Genomic DNA, 15083 nt, shown 5'->3' with positions numbered 1-15083 from the left:
ACGGCCGCACACGTCACAGCAAGGCATGAGTTAGGGAGCGCTGGATTTGTGAAAAACTCCCCTCTTCCTAAACCACTAATACCACAGTACTGGCAAAACGGGAGGAGCCGAGTGAAAAACAAGCGTCCCTCATTCCAATCCACCCACACCGCAGTATTTTTTCTTTTTTTTACCCAAAAAATATATTGTATATTATCGGTGCTATTAATACTTTTATCGGGTTTATCGGGATGACGTCATAATTCCTAATATCGGACCGATAATTATCGGGCCGATAATTATCGTGCACCACTCGTGTTTACCCTTCTGAGAAAAAGTCTAAAACAATTTGCGAAGTGCCAGTCACAGCAAGTGTGTGATTTCAGCCTTTGAGAGGACTGAGAAACACCTCACACACACTCTGTCGCTCGATCTCTGCCAGGCAAACAAAACCAAGCAGCATGGTGCGTGTTCCAAGTTTTTTATTGTTAACTAGAAAAAAGTATTTGCCCACTTCCTCCACCCGAGTCTACACAAAATAAATCCACTGTCACCGTACGAGTATTTCACTACAATCACAGTGTGTGCTGTGGGTAAACAGTGTTTAAAAAACAGCAGACGAAACTCAATCAAATAGTAGACATTGGTAAATGCATGTTTAAAAGTACAAAAGAGGCACATTTCAGAGACTATGTAACTTAATCTGGTGTGCAAACAGTGGCTTATTTTCAAATCCAGCAGTTATTTAGCAACATGAGCATTTATTTGGCTCTTATTCTAGCGATATTGACTCTCTTTTTAGCTCTGTATTTGTTCTCCACCAGCTCCTGCAGAGAAGACATTGCTCTCTAGCTGCTCAATGTTCCACCATAATCACAGCTAGTTGCTAACTCTCTGCTGTTTAAGGCTTGGCAGGTGATGAACAGTGTTTTTATTCAAACTTTTGTGCTCAAAAGCTGCCTGTAGCTTCTGGAAAAAACGCTACGAAGGCGGAGAGAGTGAACAAAACACAAATTGAAGTGGAGAGCTAAAAGATGCTAACAATGTAGAGTTAGTACTGTGTCATACAAGAATTCAACTGATCCACTATTTATCCTAAAAACATTGATTAAAGGCACCTTAAAGTGTTTTTTCTGCAGTGTTTCCAACCAAAACCACACTCTTGTCCTCCTTCATGAGTATTTCCTCCCATACAGCAATGATGAACATTTTGGAGACTGAATCCATCAGTATCTTTTTCTCAAAACTTGTTAAACATTAAACAATCTGCAGTGTGTTGAATCAACACCAACAACCGGTAGATCTACCTATCAAATTCAGCTGAATAGGTGTAAACTAAGAACTCAAAATTCTAATTAGTTTTATTTTAATTGAATACTCTATTGTGATTCTCTTGTTGTTTATCTTAGCAGTGTAACACATATGTTTCACCATTTCCATCAAAGTGAATATCCTACATAGCCTGATGTAAAAAAGCTTTCCAATACTACCATACTATTAAGTATGCGAAAAAAATATGAATTATTTCACAAAAAATTGCATGTGAAATGCGGTATGCCAGTAATACCAGGAAGTCCTTGTGCAGTCAGATGCATTTTGATTCAGGGGATGTTATTTCATACTTCTGATATGGCACCATGAGAGGGACTCACCAGGTGGTAACACAAACTTTCTGCTCATAATAATTGAGGGAGACGGTGCTGAACAGATAGGAACACTGCCAGTGTGAGATTAACTGTAATCAATAGGGATTTTGTCTCTCTGTCAGGAGTGTTAGTGAAACAATCGAAGAATCTGAGGTGACGTTAATCAATGAGAGAAAATCCCCGATTTAGGTAGTCTGATAATAAAAGATACCGTGGATTTCAAGTCATAGAAACAGTTTGTGTGATTACAGTTTGTGCTTGAACCTGAAGCTGTTGAAAATGCGAGTGGCAGTGCAGTGTACCCAAGCATGGCCCCCATCTCCACTTGGAAAAGTTATTACTCTGTTAGTGGCCGCACAACACCTCACTGCATCACTGCTCCTGCTTCAATTATGGAGTCACTGCATGTTCCAAACACTCGAAATTGGGGAAGAAAGCTGCTAGCTGTGAGACAAGTGGTTTATTCCTTAGCTCCCTGATCAGAAGTCACATGATTATTGTTATTTCTCCCAATTTCCATTCAATTACATTGTGTTGGTGAAGGTGAGAGAAGTCTCCTCCATCGTTATTCTTCAATATACCCTGTGGGAAGGGGGTTAGAAAAATGGACGACGGTGTAGTTGTAGTTGTTATAGAAAAGTAGAAAAAGAAGTCTGGCGTTCATGGGTAAAGGTAAAATAGTGCAGACAGTCAAGAACCAGCAGATTTCTTCTTCCAGTTCATCCAGAGCTGTGTAAGAGTTCAGATGACCCCGTAGTCCCGGAGAGATTTGAGCAGCACCGTGTCCTTGATGTCGCTGAACACTCTGCGGATGTTGTTGGTGTCGGTGGCGCAGGTGAAGTGAGGGTACAGCGTCTTCCACTGGTCCCTGTTGTCCCGGTTGATGGCCTGGTGCTCGTACAACTTGCGGATGTAGTTCTTAGCATCATCCGGGTCGTGCCTCTTGCCTGTAAACAGACGTGAGAAAGATATTAGAGATGGACATAGTTGTGTTGTCAAGAAAAAATACACAAAGATGCTAGAATCTTACTTCACTTATTCCTGCTTTTTACTCGTGCACCATTTTGTGACTTTTAATTATTTTTGTTCTTTTTATGTTGAGTATCTTGTGTGTTGCACTGGATTTAAGATGACCAAAAACGTCTCCGTAATTGTCTGTTGTGTCTGTTTTTTTGTCGTTTGTGTGGACTCAGAGCCCAGTCTGCTCTGATTGGTTAGCTGACCGGCTCTGTTGTGATTGGTCCGGTCCCTTAGCCTATCACGTGCAATGTATTGGAGCGCTCGCCAATAAGAACGGGTGTGTTACATAATGATGTTATTATTTTACGGAAGTAAACAAAGGCGTCCAATGGAGGCTTTTTAGGCAGGGGGGAGGAGAGATTGTGTGAGAGAAACTTCCTCCGGTATTTTAGCCTTTGGACCATTTACATGCACAACAAACCAATATAACACACTACAGGAAAGAGATAACCACTAAAAGCATAACATGGCCTCTTTAAATGAAAGGAAGCTGCAGCTATAAGCACGGAACATTGACAAATCATTTAAGTGCTGGTCCAGTTGCTGTCCTCGCTGTGTTAAAATGGCAAAGGACTGTGTGGCTTCTTAACAACAGTAGCCTTCACTTTACAGCAGCGATAAAAAGGGCCAAACGGAAACGCAGCATTAGCAACAACCAGAGGAAGAGCTGCACAGAGTTGTTGTTGAGGTTAAACTGAGGGAGCTTCACCCTGTAGGAGTCATTATTTTTTATTTTATCCTCATGGTAAAAGTCAGTTAGATCACACACACACACACACACACACACACACACACACACACACACACACACACACACACACACACACACACACACACACACACACACACACACACACACACACACACACACACACACACACACACACACACACATCATTAATCACTCACGGTCACACATTTCCGCTTGCACTCATAAACCTCTCACAAATGTACACCTGGAGGGTAGCGGGGGGTGCAGGACTTGCGTGAAGCACAATATCAGTCGGTGGTTGTTGCCATGGGTAACAGAGCTAGAGGGGGGGTGTCATGGAGGGGAGGTTAGGGCAACGCTGTTCAGCTTTTCACACCAACAGAGCTACAGGCTGCAGCCACGTCATTAAGCACACTAAGTACCTGGAAGTGACGTGTGTGTGTGTGTGTGTGTGTGTGTGTGTGTGTGTGTGTGTGTGTGTGTGTGTGCTGGGGGAAAACGATTATTTTGAAAACGATTAATCGGGCGATTATTTCATCGATTAGTCGACTAATCTAACGATTATTTTTCTGTTGTTCGATTTGTAAAAAACATAATGTATCTCAAATAAATACCAAAATACATTACTTCATTCATGACAACTGCGCACCAGCTTACGTGCAGCCCTGGCCTGGACATTGCTTGGCTCCGTTAGTTGACATACATTGATACTATAAGCTGACTAAGGTTAGTCTAATGTTATGTTTGACTCATAAACGACCACAACATGAGTTAGCTCTCAGTGCAGTTTGTTCGTTCCGGGTTAGTAGCGGCTAGATAGCGGTGTTCTGCAGACATAAACTAGCTACCATTCCATCCAACATTAAATGCTGACAACCGTTAACTAACACACAGCTGGCGCCGCTAGCTAGGTAGCTAACATGAACTACTAACCAACCAAGTACGAACAAACCGCACGGAGAGCTATAAGATAGTTAGCACTACGAAGTGCACAGAACTCAAGCAGCACAACACACTAGGGCTGTTCCTATTTATGAATATGCTTTTATTTTGAAGGAGAGGTGGCGCTGTTGAGAGGAAGTTGTTGTTGCTATGGAAACAACGTGACGGAGATGAACGGAGAAAAGTAATATCTACATATAAAGACGGAAAAAGTAAACGATAAAGTTTATGGTTAAGTGTTAGCACCCCCTGCTTTTTGCAGGGCTTCGTGCGCAATCCTGTGAGGAGGAGGTGGTAACCGTTTCAGTCTCCATAGTGTTTAAAGTGCGATTGCGAACTGCTTGTTGTTGTTTTGGGTGACCCACGTGTGTGTGGCGATGCGTCGACGAGGAAATATGTCGTCGACGATATTTTGAAGTCGAATTATTTATTGGTTTGTTGACTCTGATTTGGGTTCAGAGTCAGGATGACACTGAGGTTGAGACTGCACTCTAATTTATAAAATATATTCTTAATGATACATTCTTTTTAATAGCGGGTGCATCAGGTTGGGATTTCCACACTTTTGAGACCATATTTGACTTTGTGACTCGGAGGATGCTGGATCTGGCTCCCAGTGTTTACCTGCGAAGCTGGGGAAATATTTCTTCAGGTCAGAGGTCATAATTTTGTCAGCCAGGATGTCAGTCTTGTTGAGGAAGAGGATGATGGAGGTGTTGAAGAACCAAGGAGAGTGGATGGTGGTGTAGAAGAGAGCCAGACTCTCGTGCATTCGGTTCTGAACACAGAAACAGAGTCACATTTTATACTGGAGGAAGTGTCGCACTTTGAGAAAATGGAAAGGCGTTTCGATAATGGCAGAGAATACGCCCTGTGGCAAACAACTGTTAGGAAAAACGTTTCGTTCAGCAGGATATTTTTCATAAATGAACAGAACTTTTATGATTTATTCAGTCAAAGCTATCGCAGTAGAAAGCTAACGCCAGGCTTAAAGAAAAAAAACGCTTTCGCTTTACCTTATAGTCGGCATAATTATGTTTTTATAGTCTCATTAGCCACTAGAAACGGCCTTTTGAGGACACAAATTTGGTATTTTTAATTAAACATTAAAATCTCTTCAGCTTGTGTTAACCACATATCTTATGTCACGTTAAAATGAACCCCATTGACTTCGAGGCGAGGGAAGTTATAAGATGCTAATTTCTTGATTTTGGGATTTAATTTGTTGTTATAGATACATGAACTACACCAGTGAGTTTCTGAGAGATGATTTTGACTCCTCATGGATGGAAAGACAGATTGTGATTGTGACGAAGCCGGGAGGAAAGCAGTCCTTTAAAGAGAGGAGGGGGTGTGGGGGGGTTTATGGAGGTCTGGAGCACACGGGCCTCTGTGGAGGTTAATGAATGTGTTGGCAGACGAAAAAGTGGCTGGGAGAGATAAACAGCTTAGAGACAGGATGGGAGGGAGGGAGGGAGGGAGGGGGGACAGAAGGCGAGCGAGAGGGGGAGGTTTTGTTGTGCAAGAGTGAAACCTGCTGGAGGAAGTATGAACTGACTGAGAAAACACTCGGAAGAAAAGAACAATACGTTTTAATGGGAAATTAATACATTTGTACTCAATTTAATTAAGCTAACAGCTACTGGCTGTATATAAGGCATTTAAATGTATTGTTATCATTTAAAAACGTAAAGGCTTTTTTAATGCTAATGTAACAGCAACAATAATCTATATATGTGGATGCAACTAAGGATTATTTATTAATAATTAATTTATTGATATTTTGTTAGGAATCCATTATAGCTTAGTCTATAAAACATCATAAGATAGGGAACATGTCCACAATTATGACCTTGAATAACTTGTTTTGTCTGACAAATTTTCCGAAAATATTTAGTTTACAATTATATTAAACATAAAAAAGCAACAATATCAAAAACACAAGATTTAAATCGGTATTTGTAGTTGGTAAGTTACTAAAACCTTCAAATGATTTTAAAAGCGGTTGCTTATAAATATAACTATTTATTCATTTTAATTCATTACATTAACTCTATAATCAATTCATTGTTGCAGATCTACAATAAGCTACAGTATTTTGTGTATATTGGACTGTTTAGGCTGTTTCTGTTATTTTGTCCACGCTCTGCAGTGAGGTTGGACGTGTCTCTTACGATGGTCTCTCTCTCCTCCAGGACCTGGTCGTACTCGCTGAGCGACGCCAGGAAGATGAGCGAGGTGACGTTTTCAAAACAGTGGATCCACTTCCTGCGCTCCGACTTCTGACCGCCAACATCCACGATCCTGCCAGAGAGGAGCAAGAGTTAGAAAGGCAAGAGAAAAACAAACAAGTAAACAAGGAAGCCGTGCTAACGCTGTTCAAATGAACACACTTAAGATGTAAACAAAGCAGGCACTAGTATTGAGTCCTAAGGTCGACATATTCTCTGTTTTGGGATCTGTACTTCAGATAAGGAGGTGCTGGGTTAAGAAATACAAATATCACTATATTTGTATTCTTCAAATAGACTTGGTTAAATGTATTTTGACCTTAAAAATCCTGACATATGAAAGATAAACTAAAAGCGGTACGGAGGTTTGATGTTGATGCGTATACGTTTGTTATCTTTGCCTAAAAAAGCCTAGGAAAGGATACAAGATGGACCACTTCATTTGATTTTGTATTGACTTTCCAATTATCACATAGTGTATGTTTAAAGTAATTCATTATTTGGTTGTAGACAACGAAGGCCTGAAAATTCAATTGTGACAAATATTCAAATTGTTAGATTTTTCACTTGTTTACTGTTGTTGTTGACTTTTTCTTTGTTGTGTTTGCAATGGAAAGCTGGATCTGTCTTTATGAACTCCTGCTGTCTTGCTGCAGGCTGGGCGTAGCTGTGTGAACGACACAGAAGCAGTACCGTCATTCATTAATCTGTCAGTTGTGCCGGAGCCAAAACAAACCTTGCCTTCAGTCTAGTTTGTTTTAATTGTGTGTTGTGCCTCATAATTTAAGAGCAGTTGTCATTTCATTTGGGAACACACAAAGAAATGTGATCTGTGTCTGCTCAGCTGGAGTCAGGTCTTCCTCTGGTTTCAGAAAGAAACAACGCAGGTTCAAAATAAACCTTCCCCTGAAGGTCTATCATCTCCGTCATAAATCTAGTCCTGTTGCAGACAAAGCCTCTGCATCAGGTCAACAGGGAGTTTTCCCTCAATGCAGTGAATAGTGTGGGTATAAGTTTCTCTTGTGTTGTGTCTCCATTCGGTTTGTCTCAATTGTGTGTGAATTTCGACTGGGTAGCGTAGTTTATTAACGCTAGCTAGCTAGAAACATTATCGATTTCTGAACCGAATCATGCCAGACTGCTCAATTAACCTTTTCAAATGATGGCCTCTTTTGTGTAGTGTTATCATTAGTCAATATCATATAAAACACATGGATGACTTGTATTTGTTTAGCGAATCAACCCCAATCACAGCTGGTGCCAACACTTCAGAAGCCAAGGTGAAGTTCGTTGAGGGTGAGAAGTGTCCAGAGTTTCACAATTACAACTTGTATCTTTTTGTCCGTCATAATTTACCCATCCTCATAGTGCATGCCGTACTTCTCAGTATGAACCAAGACTGCAGGAAGTGCACGGTGAAACACATTTGAGTGTTGGCCAACCTGTGGTATCATCTTTCCGTGTCAGTGAAGTGACGCCACAGGGCTCAAAATGACTTTTTCCATTGACTTGCATTGAGAAAGAGACCTCAGTAAATCTGAGTGTCCATCAACAAAGTAAACCAACTTCCCTGTGCTGACACTTGAATGGCCCTTATTTAAAAGGTCATGACATTGTAAATCAGAAATCCTTTATTTGTCCCACAACGGGGACATTTACAAAAAATAGCCAAACTAGCCCAATCCAGAGTTATTTCCCTCTTCGTTCATTTGACGGAGCCGAGACTGGACTCAGCGGATTGGAGGCGTGGCTTAAGGCAAAAGCAAGTATGTAATCCTTTATTCAATGAGTGCAGGAGATTTTGGTAATGATTTACTCAGTATTGAATCAATTTATGTTTCATTTGGCAGTGAGCAACTTTAATCAGATTAATTGGCCCAGCTTCCAACGCTGTATCCAGTACCCACATGAACACACTTAGGCACTCAACACAGCAAGAGTACACAAGTAAGGGAATTAAGACTAGTAAGGGCGGTGGTGGCGAAGTCGATAGGGACTTGGCTTGGCAACTGGAAGGTCACCAGTTTAAGTCCCGGCAAGACCAAGTGCTACCGAGTTGTCCCTGAGCAAGGCACCGTTCCCTACACTGCTCCCCGGGCGCCGTTCAAAATGGCAGCACACTGCTCCTAACACTAGGATGGGTCAAATGCAGAGAAACAATTTCCACACGGGGATTAATAAAGTATATATATATTAAAAATTAATCTGAAGACTGTCACCTTAGCGTGATGGTCTTGATGGTGAAGGAGTAGTCGTGGATGCCCGTGGTGGGGAATCGAACCCGCAGCACATCCTGCTCCGTGGGGATGTACTCCGGGGCGGAGATGCGGTCCAGGTTATTCATGTAGCTGAAAGAGAGAGGAAGGAAGTTCCATATTGTCTCTGTTTACTCCACAGGTAAAGCAAACTGAAGGGACACAAGATATATGATGATGATAATAAAAAACAGTGATTAAAAATACAAGAAGGGAGTGGAGCGAGTCCATATCGCCGTGTGCACAGATGACGGCTTTATGGCTCGTGTTGATACAAGCTGTCATTAGCTACCGCCTGTCTCTTATCACACAGCGCTATGATTGAGCTACTGGGTAAACAGAGGAAATAGGAAAGAGAAAACTGAGCTGGCTTTGTTCTGGGACACGTTACATACTTTGAGCGTGAGGCTCACACAGGCTGTGTTACATCTTTTCGTGATGAGCTAAAAAAAACAATGTATGCGGTATTGTGACATTCAGGTTCTCCTAAACATTTTAAAAGATGATTCATGTTTCATCTGACTCACAGGAGTTTGATGTGCTTCCGTATTCACTCTTTGATCAACTGGTGGTTTCGACATGGCTGGGAATAAAGAACATTGTGGGGGAACTAGCCCCCTCTAGTGGTCTCAGTACAAAAACACATAGTATGCAACTCATTCTGAGGGTGTGTGGCAGAAAAGGAGGGACATATCAATATCCAAGGATCCTTTCTTTTATGATAATGTCATCAAAAGGTTATTTTCTTTAAATGAAAAGAATAAATTAAGAAAAAAATATATACTTTATACTGTATAGAAACTGAATACTATTTAGTTCGAGAGGTGAGTTTTTGCTTTACTCCCCTGACATTTTGATGCTGCATCTGGCAAACACCTTCTCTTATAGATTCCCGTAGTGTGATATCATCTTGGACAGCTTGCAGTGACAGTGTTTGCTCACATGACGCTCTCATACAGATACTCACTACTCAGTGGAGTCCAGGAGCTGGTACTCGCAGCGTCGGCTGTAACACACCCGCACCCCCGAGTCTGCCCAGAGGCGGCGGATGGCGTCCACGTAGCCGCGCTCCAGATGGCTGATCTGCACCGTGTTTATGTCATGCAGCCACTTCCCGTAAATCTGAAAAAAGTGGGTTTGAGATTCAGCATAAACACTCTGTATAGACTAAATCGTGCTGAGTGTGTGTTTCTGTGTTTGGTGTGGGCACAATCTCTCTGCCCTGATGCCCGCACCACTCTGTTTGTTTATCTGAGACTTTACCTCGTTCTCTGGGTTGAAGTAGGGGATTTTGAGCGCGGTCATGGCCCCCGTCATGGCCTTCATGGCTGTGAGGATGTTCTGGAAGATGCATTTGGCAAAACTCCTCCTCTCCTCCTCTGAGAAGCCTCGTCCGTGGATGATCCTCATCTGCCGGATGAAAGTGGTTTTTCCACTTTCTCCAGTACCTGAGGAATTGATAATTTCTCGTGTTTATTTAATTTATAGTGCGTTAAAAATCACACGTTTTGCACCATTACAGACATGTGCAGCAACATTTCAAGCACACAAAACAGTTATATGAAGTACACATCTGTCAACGGGGCCTAGCATCATCGCCTTGCTGTTATATTATCTCTCTGTTTATTCATGCTCTACCTGAGTCTTTATGGGTTCCCTCCCACAGACTAAACACATGCAGGTCGGCTGAAATGAAACCTTGTAGGGGTGAAAATGTTTGGAATTTGTTTAGGAGAGTGGTTAAATGTCAAGAGGGATTTAAAACAGGTGCCTGAAAGACATACAGTCAGTTTTAACGAGAAGGATTCTTCACACCAGGATCTGAAAGGGCCCGACTCTCTGGTATATAACAATAATAATAATAATATAAGTATTTTTATTTTTATTTAGCCTTTATTTATACAGGTGTAGATCTCATTGAGACTCAAGGTCTCATTTTCAAGAGAGACCTGAAAGATTATTATATGTTCTAATGTATAATTAGTATTGCAGACAGGATGTTAAATACTAATAACATGTATTAAGAATAGTAATAATAATAATAATAATAAAACAACTTTAAAATAACCTTTCATTTAAGGACGTTTTACAATAATAAGACTATAACACCCATGTATGGTACTGGATATAAAACTGTATAATTCAAGTTTAAAAGGCAAAGTTAAAGGTGGGGTATGTCATTTTGGAGAAACCAGCTCGAGTGCGCTAGAATTTGAAAATATATAGCCGGGAAAAAATCTGCCACTTCCTTACAGAGCCCCTCCTCCAACACACACGAACGCGCACATGACCAATGAGAGCACGAGATAAGTTTGTGCACAGATGGAAGGCTGACAGGCAGGTAGGGCATCCAGTTATTTTAGCCGGACCGGCTCAGATGATTGGTCGTGCTTTTTACAGCACCACGGCTTCCACAGATTACATTTTTGTATGGATTTTTAGTCAAAGCACTTCAGATATTCATTGCTATCGGGATGTTAAGAGCATTCCATGGAATATAACAAAAAGTGTATCTCGAGCCGGTTTCTCAAACTTACCTACCCCACCTTTAAGACAAAACCAAACTGTAAAAGTGAGTTTGAAGAATCATTTTTAAAGAGGTCAGTGATTCAGTCACTGGAATGAACAAATGTTTGAAGACTTGCTGAACCTTTTACCACGGTTTAAGTTCCAGTTTTTTGGGGCTGAACATCGTGAAATAGCTTGATTCTGCTCTTAGTGATGAACTCAAATAATGATTCCCTCAGAGGGTTTCAGCGTCTTTCAGCTCATTGGTTTTGGTTTTAAAGTTCGGTGTTTGTTAGATGATGAAAGCTCATACTGTACACATCCTGCTCCGCACCAAACAGTAAGACAAAGGTTAAGACTAACTGGTAAACATCGTGGAGCATAAATGAGCTACAGAGCCAAATGTGTCGGTTACCAGTTGGTGGAGACCAAAAGCAGAGATAAAAGTAGAGTGAATGCTTCCTTTTCGCAAAAAACCACTACCAAAAATATTATATTTAGAAATGTGATCTGGACGCCATACTGCAGTTCCACAGATATAAATCTAAAAGAGATTTCAAAAAAACATTGACCTTCTAGCACACATACGCAGTTTGCACAGACACGTCAATGGCAACCTGTTGCACCACCCTCATGGCCAACATCTACATCATAGTAGACAAGTGTTGAGAGGATTAACAGATTTAGTTTGATAAGACTGTTTGTAGCAGTTCAGCCTGCTCATTTTGTGCCGTGGTTACAGTCTGTAAGGCCACAAAAACAGGGATTAGTCAAATTTAGGTGAATACATGTGCAGAGTATTATTAAATGATTAATCCCCTCTTCAGTTAACTCTAGTCTATAATGAATTTAATTGAAACCATTATTTTCCCTTTGTCATATGTGTTTATTATATCTTACCAAATGTTGACCAAATGTTAAGATTGATGAGTTGGTGTTATATATATATATATATATATATTTTTTTTTAGGTTATTTGGTTGGTGTTAAGGTGTTTTTTACTTTCTTTTAAGTGTCCTTTTTTAACCTATAGATAGCTTATCAAGGTTTCCCATTCACTTATCTCCATTTTGTCTTATGCTTTTACTTGTATTTTAAACTTTGTGAGCAAAATGAATTGAAAGAACAGTATCGGTAAAATCCAAGTTGTCAGAAGCTGAATTTCAACAATACTCTGAGTCATCTCAGCGCTGTTTCTCAGCTACTTCTGCACTTAAGTGATGAAAAACTCCCTTAAAAGAAAACCAGTAAGCCATAAGGTGACAGAACCAGATGTCTGCCTCTCACACATTTTCACCCCACGGTTCATTGTCAGCCTTGGAGATTAATAGAACATTTGAAAGTCATCCAACCAGCTGTGTACCAGCCTGTAGGTTTCCGTGGCTTTCAGGTACAACCGATCCCAATCCGAACCATACTTCGCATACTCTCACAGTGACACATGCTTCACATAGTGTTCACACTGTGTTGCAGGGCTACCAAACAGGACAGGCAGTGTTAAAAAAGGGCGTTCCTTTATAATGCCCTTTTAAACTGTCTGAGTTCATTTATTTAACTTATAAAATATAATTGCCATCACTGCTCTTTTAAATCCTTTGATCTCATATTAAATCAGAGGTGCAAGAATCAAATCAAATCAAGTTTTATTTATATAGCACATTTAAAAGCAATTTTTGGTCGAGCCAAAGTGCTGTACATGTAATAAAAGCACATTACTACAATCACAATAAAAGAAAAATAATTTACAACAGAAATATAAAAAACACAGGGAATAGCCAGGTGTCATGCTCCGCTCTGACTAGAAGGCCAGGGAGAAGAAGTGTGTTTTTAGTGAGGATTTAAAAACCCCTAGTGTCTGGGCCGACCTCACATGGAGGGGCAGAGTGTTCCAGAGCCTGGGGCCAGCTGCTACGAAGGCTCTGTGCCCTCAGGCTTTGAGCCTAGTCTTGGGCACTATCAGACACAGCTGGTCAGCAGACCTTAAAGCTCTGGCTGGGGTGTAGCGATGGAGGAGTTTGGCTATATAGGCAGGAGCCAGCACATTCAGGGCTTTGAAAACAAATAAAAGAAGAAGTACTGAGATATTTTACTTAAGTGAAAGGAGTAATAATAGAGAGTGTATAAATAGTCTGTCACATGTGAAATTCCTGCATTACTCGGGGGAGATCGCAGACAAAACATAGTCTGCTCTAAGTACTAAGAGTAACGATACTTTTATGGACACAGCCCATTCAAAAAGTATACAAAATAATGATAATAACTATTTTATATATAATTGTATTTATACATTTGTATTAATGCATTAATGTGTTCATTACATGAATGATGCAGCAGGTCAAAACAAGCTATGCATTACATTATAATGCCGAGTAGCTTGTAAATGTTGTCATGTCATCAAATATTTTATATTCTAATCAATCTTATAATTAAAATATATATATTCTCTTATAATAATATATTTTATTGTATATTAATAACAAAGTTTTAAATACAGTGTTAAACCTATAGTCATTTGCATTTATGATCAATTATTTATCATTAAAATGTGTTTTATTAATCTGAATTTTCAAGTTGGAAATGTAATGGAGTAAACAATTATTATATAAGTAAATATTTGCCAATGAAATGTAGTACAGTAGAAGTATGAGTAGCAGATAATGGAAAGTAAAGTAGCCTACATGAGTGAATAAAATAAAAATGTGTCACTGACCCAGCAGGAGGATTTTAATTTCCCTTCTCTCCTTCTTCTTCTGCTGCTTGAGGATCCTCGCGATCTCCTTGTCCACCGCGAGGCCGTTCTTGTCCTCCTCGGACAGGCAGCACACAAACAGGCTGGGGCAGCACGGCCAGCAGCCCGCCATGGCCCACAGAAACCCAAAACACTGTTAATGAATAATCAGCTGCACGTTATGAGCCGATAAGGACTGACAATAAACTTGTTGTCAAGTTCGGGATTTTCTAATTAATGGAACTGTCAGGATCTATTCTAACACACCCCCCCCCCCTCCCGGAAATCTTACTTTTACATAGACAGCTACACTTTAACAGGTGTTTTTAAACTTTTACAGGTGTTTAAAATGCGTTTTCGCCCTTTTGCAGTGTGTTGACATCAAATACGCCTTTAAAAAAACGTTGTGCTAATTCAAGAGAAAGTCAAAGTCATAAAAGTTTAAAAACAGCTTTCTTTTACCTGCAAATCAGACCGTCACACTCCCTGAAAACGAGCAGGTACAGTCTCTGATTTCTCGGTGCGCTTCATTTCTCCACCGCGTCCCGTCCACCTGCGGCTAACAGCTAGCAGCTATTGTCGCTGAAGCGCACAGACAGCGTCATTGTTTAGCCCGCTGATACGGAGTTAAAACAACTTTCTCAAATCTCTTTCAGCCCACTCGAAACAACCTGCCGCCCGGGAAAGTCCACACCGCACCTTCAGAGGAATGTGCAGCTCCGTGCTCCGCTGGAAACGCTCTGCGGCAGGAATGCGCTCTTGGCGGCGACGCGGCAAGAGAGCGGCAAACCACCGTAGCAGCGCCGGAAGTAAGAGGAGTGTGCGTGTAAAATAAGAGCATGAGGTTGTAGCTTATTATGCATAATTATACATGTTTCATTTTGTAGTACAGTGCACAATTTAACTTAAACATGTTATTTTGTATTCATATTTTACTTGATCTATTTTAAATGATCTTTTTTGGAAATTTTATTTTCCCTTATGTTTATATAAAACCCTTTTTTTATGTGTACTTGATGAATTTCCTATATTTATATAAGTAATAAGGACATATATATATTG

The 15083-nt window shown here is 40.5% G+C and overlaps 1 protein-coding gene across 1 annotated transcript; it reads right to left on the bottom strand.

The window, feature by feature from the left end:
• Positions 1–444: 444 nt before the first annotated feature.
• On the bottom strand, positions 445–14741 carry gna15.1 (guanine nucleotide binding protein (G protein), alpha 15 (Gq class), tandem duplicate 1). Its single transcript, XM_079686317.1, has 8 exons — positions 14484–14741; positions 14004–14175; positions 10049–10233; positions 9753–9907; positions 8750–8878; positions 6474–6603; positions 4924–5077; positions 445–2572 (listed from the first exon to the last, which is right to left on the bottom strand). Exons 2-8 carry the CDS (start codon positions 14152–14154, stop codon positions 2367–2369), a joined length of 1110 nt encoding a protein of 369 aa, XP_079542443.1. The 5' UTR covers positions 14155–14175; positions 14484–14741; the 3' UTR covers positions 445–2366.
• Between the last annotated feature and the right edge of the window lie 342 nt (positions 14742–15083).

This window comes from Notothenia rossii (genome assembly GCF_949606895.1).
Source record: "Notothenia rossii genome assembly, chromosome: 1".
Lineage (NCBI taxonomy): Eukaryota > Metazoa > Chordata > Actinopteri > Perciformes > Nototheniidae > Notothenia > Notothenia rossii.
This window is presented reverse-complemented; position numbering and strand designations above follow the sequence as displayed.

What these genes read in the sequence shown, in the direction of transcription:
- gna15.1 (XM_079686317.1), bottom strand. Translation starts at nt 14,154, where the DNA reads ATGGCGGGCTGCTGGCCGTGCTGCCCCAGCCTGTTTGTGTGCTGCCTG. An exon ending in CTCCTGGACTCCACTGAGTA is followed by an intron (nt 8,879 to 9,752) that starts GTGAGTATCTGT and finishes TCTCTCTTTCAG; the next exon opens with CTACATGAATAACCTGGACC. An exon ending in TGGAGGAGAGAGAGACCATC is followed by an intron (nt 5,078 to 6,473) that starts GTAAGAGACACG and finishes TTCTGTGTTCAG; the next exon opens with AACCGAATGCACGAGAGTCT.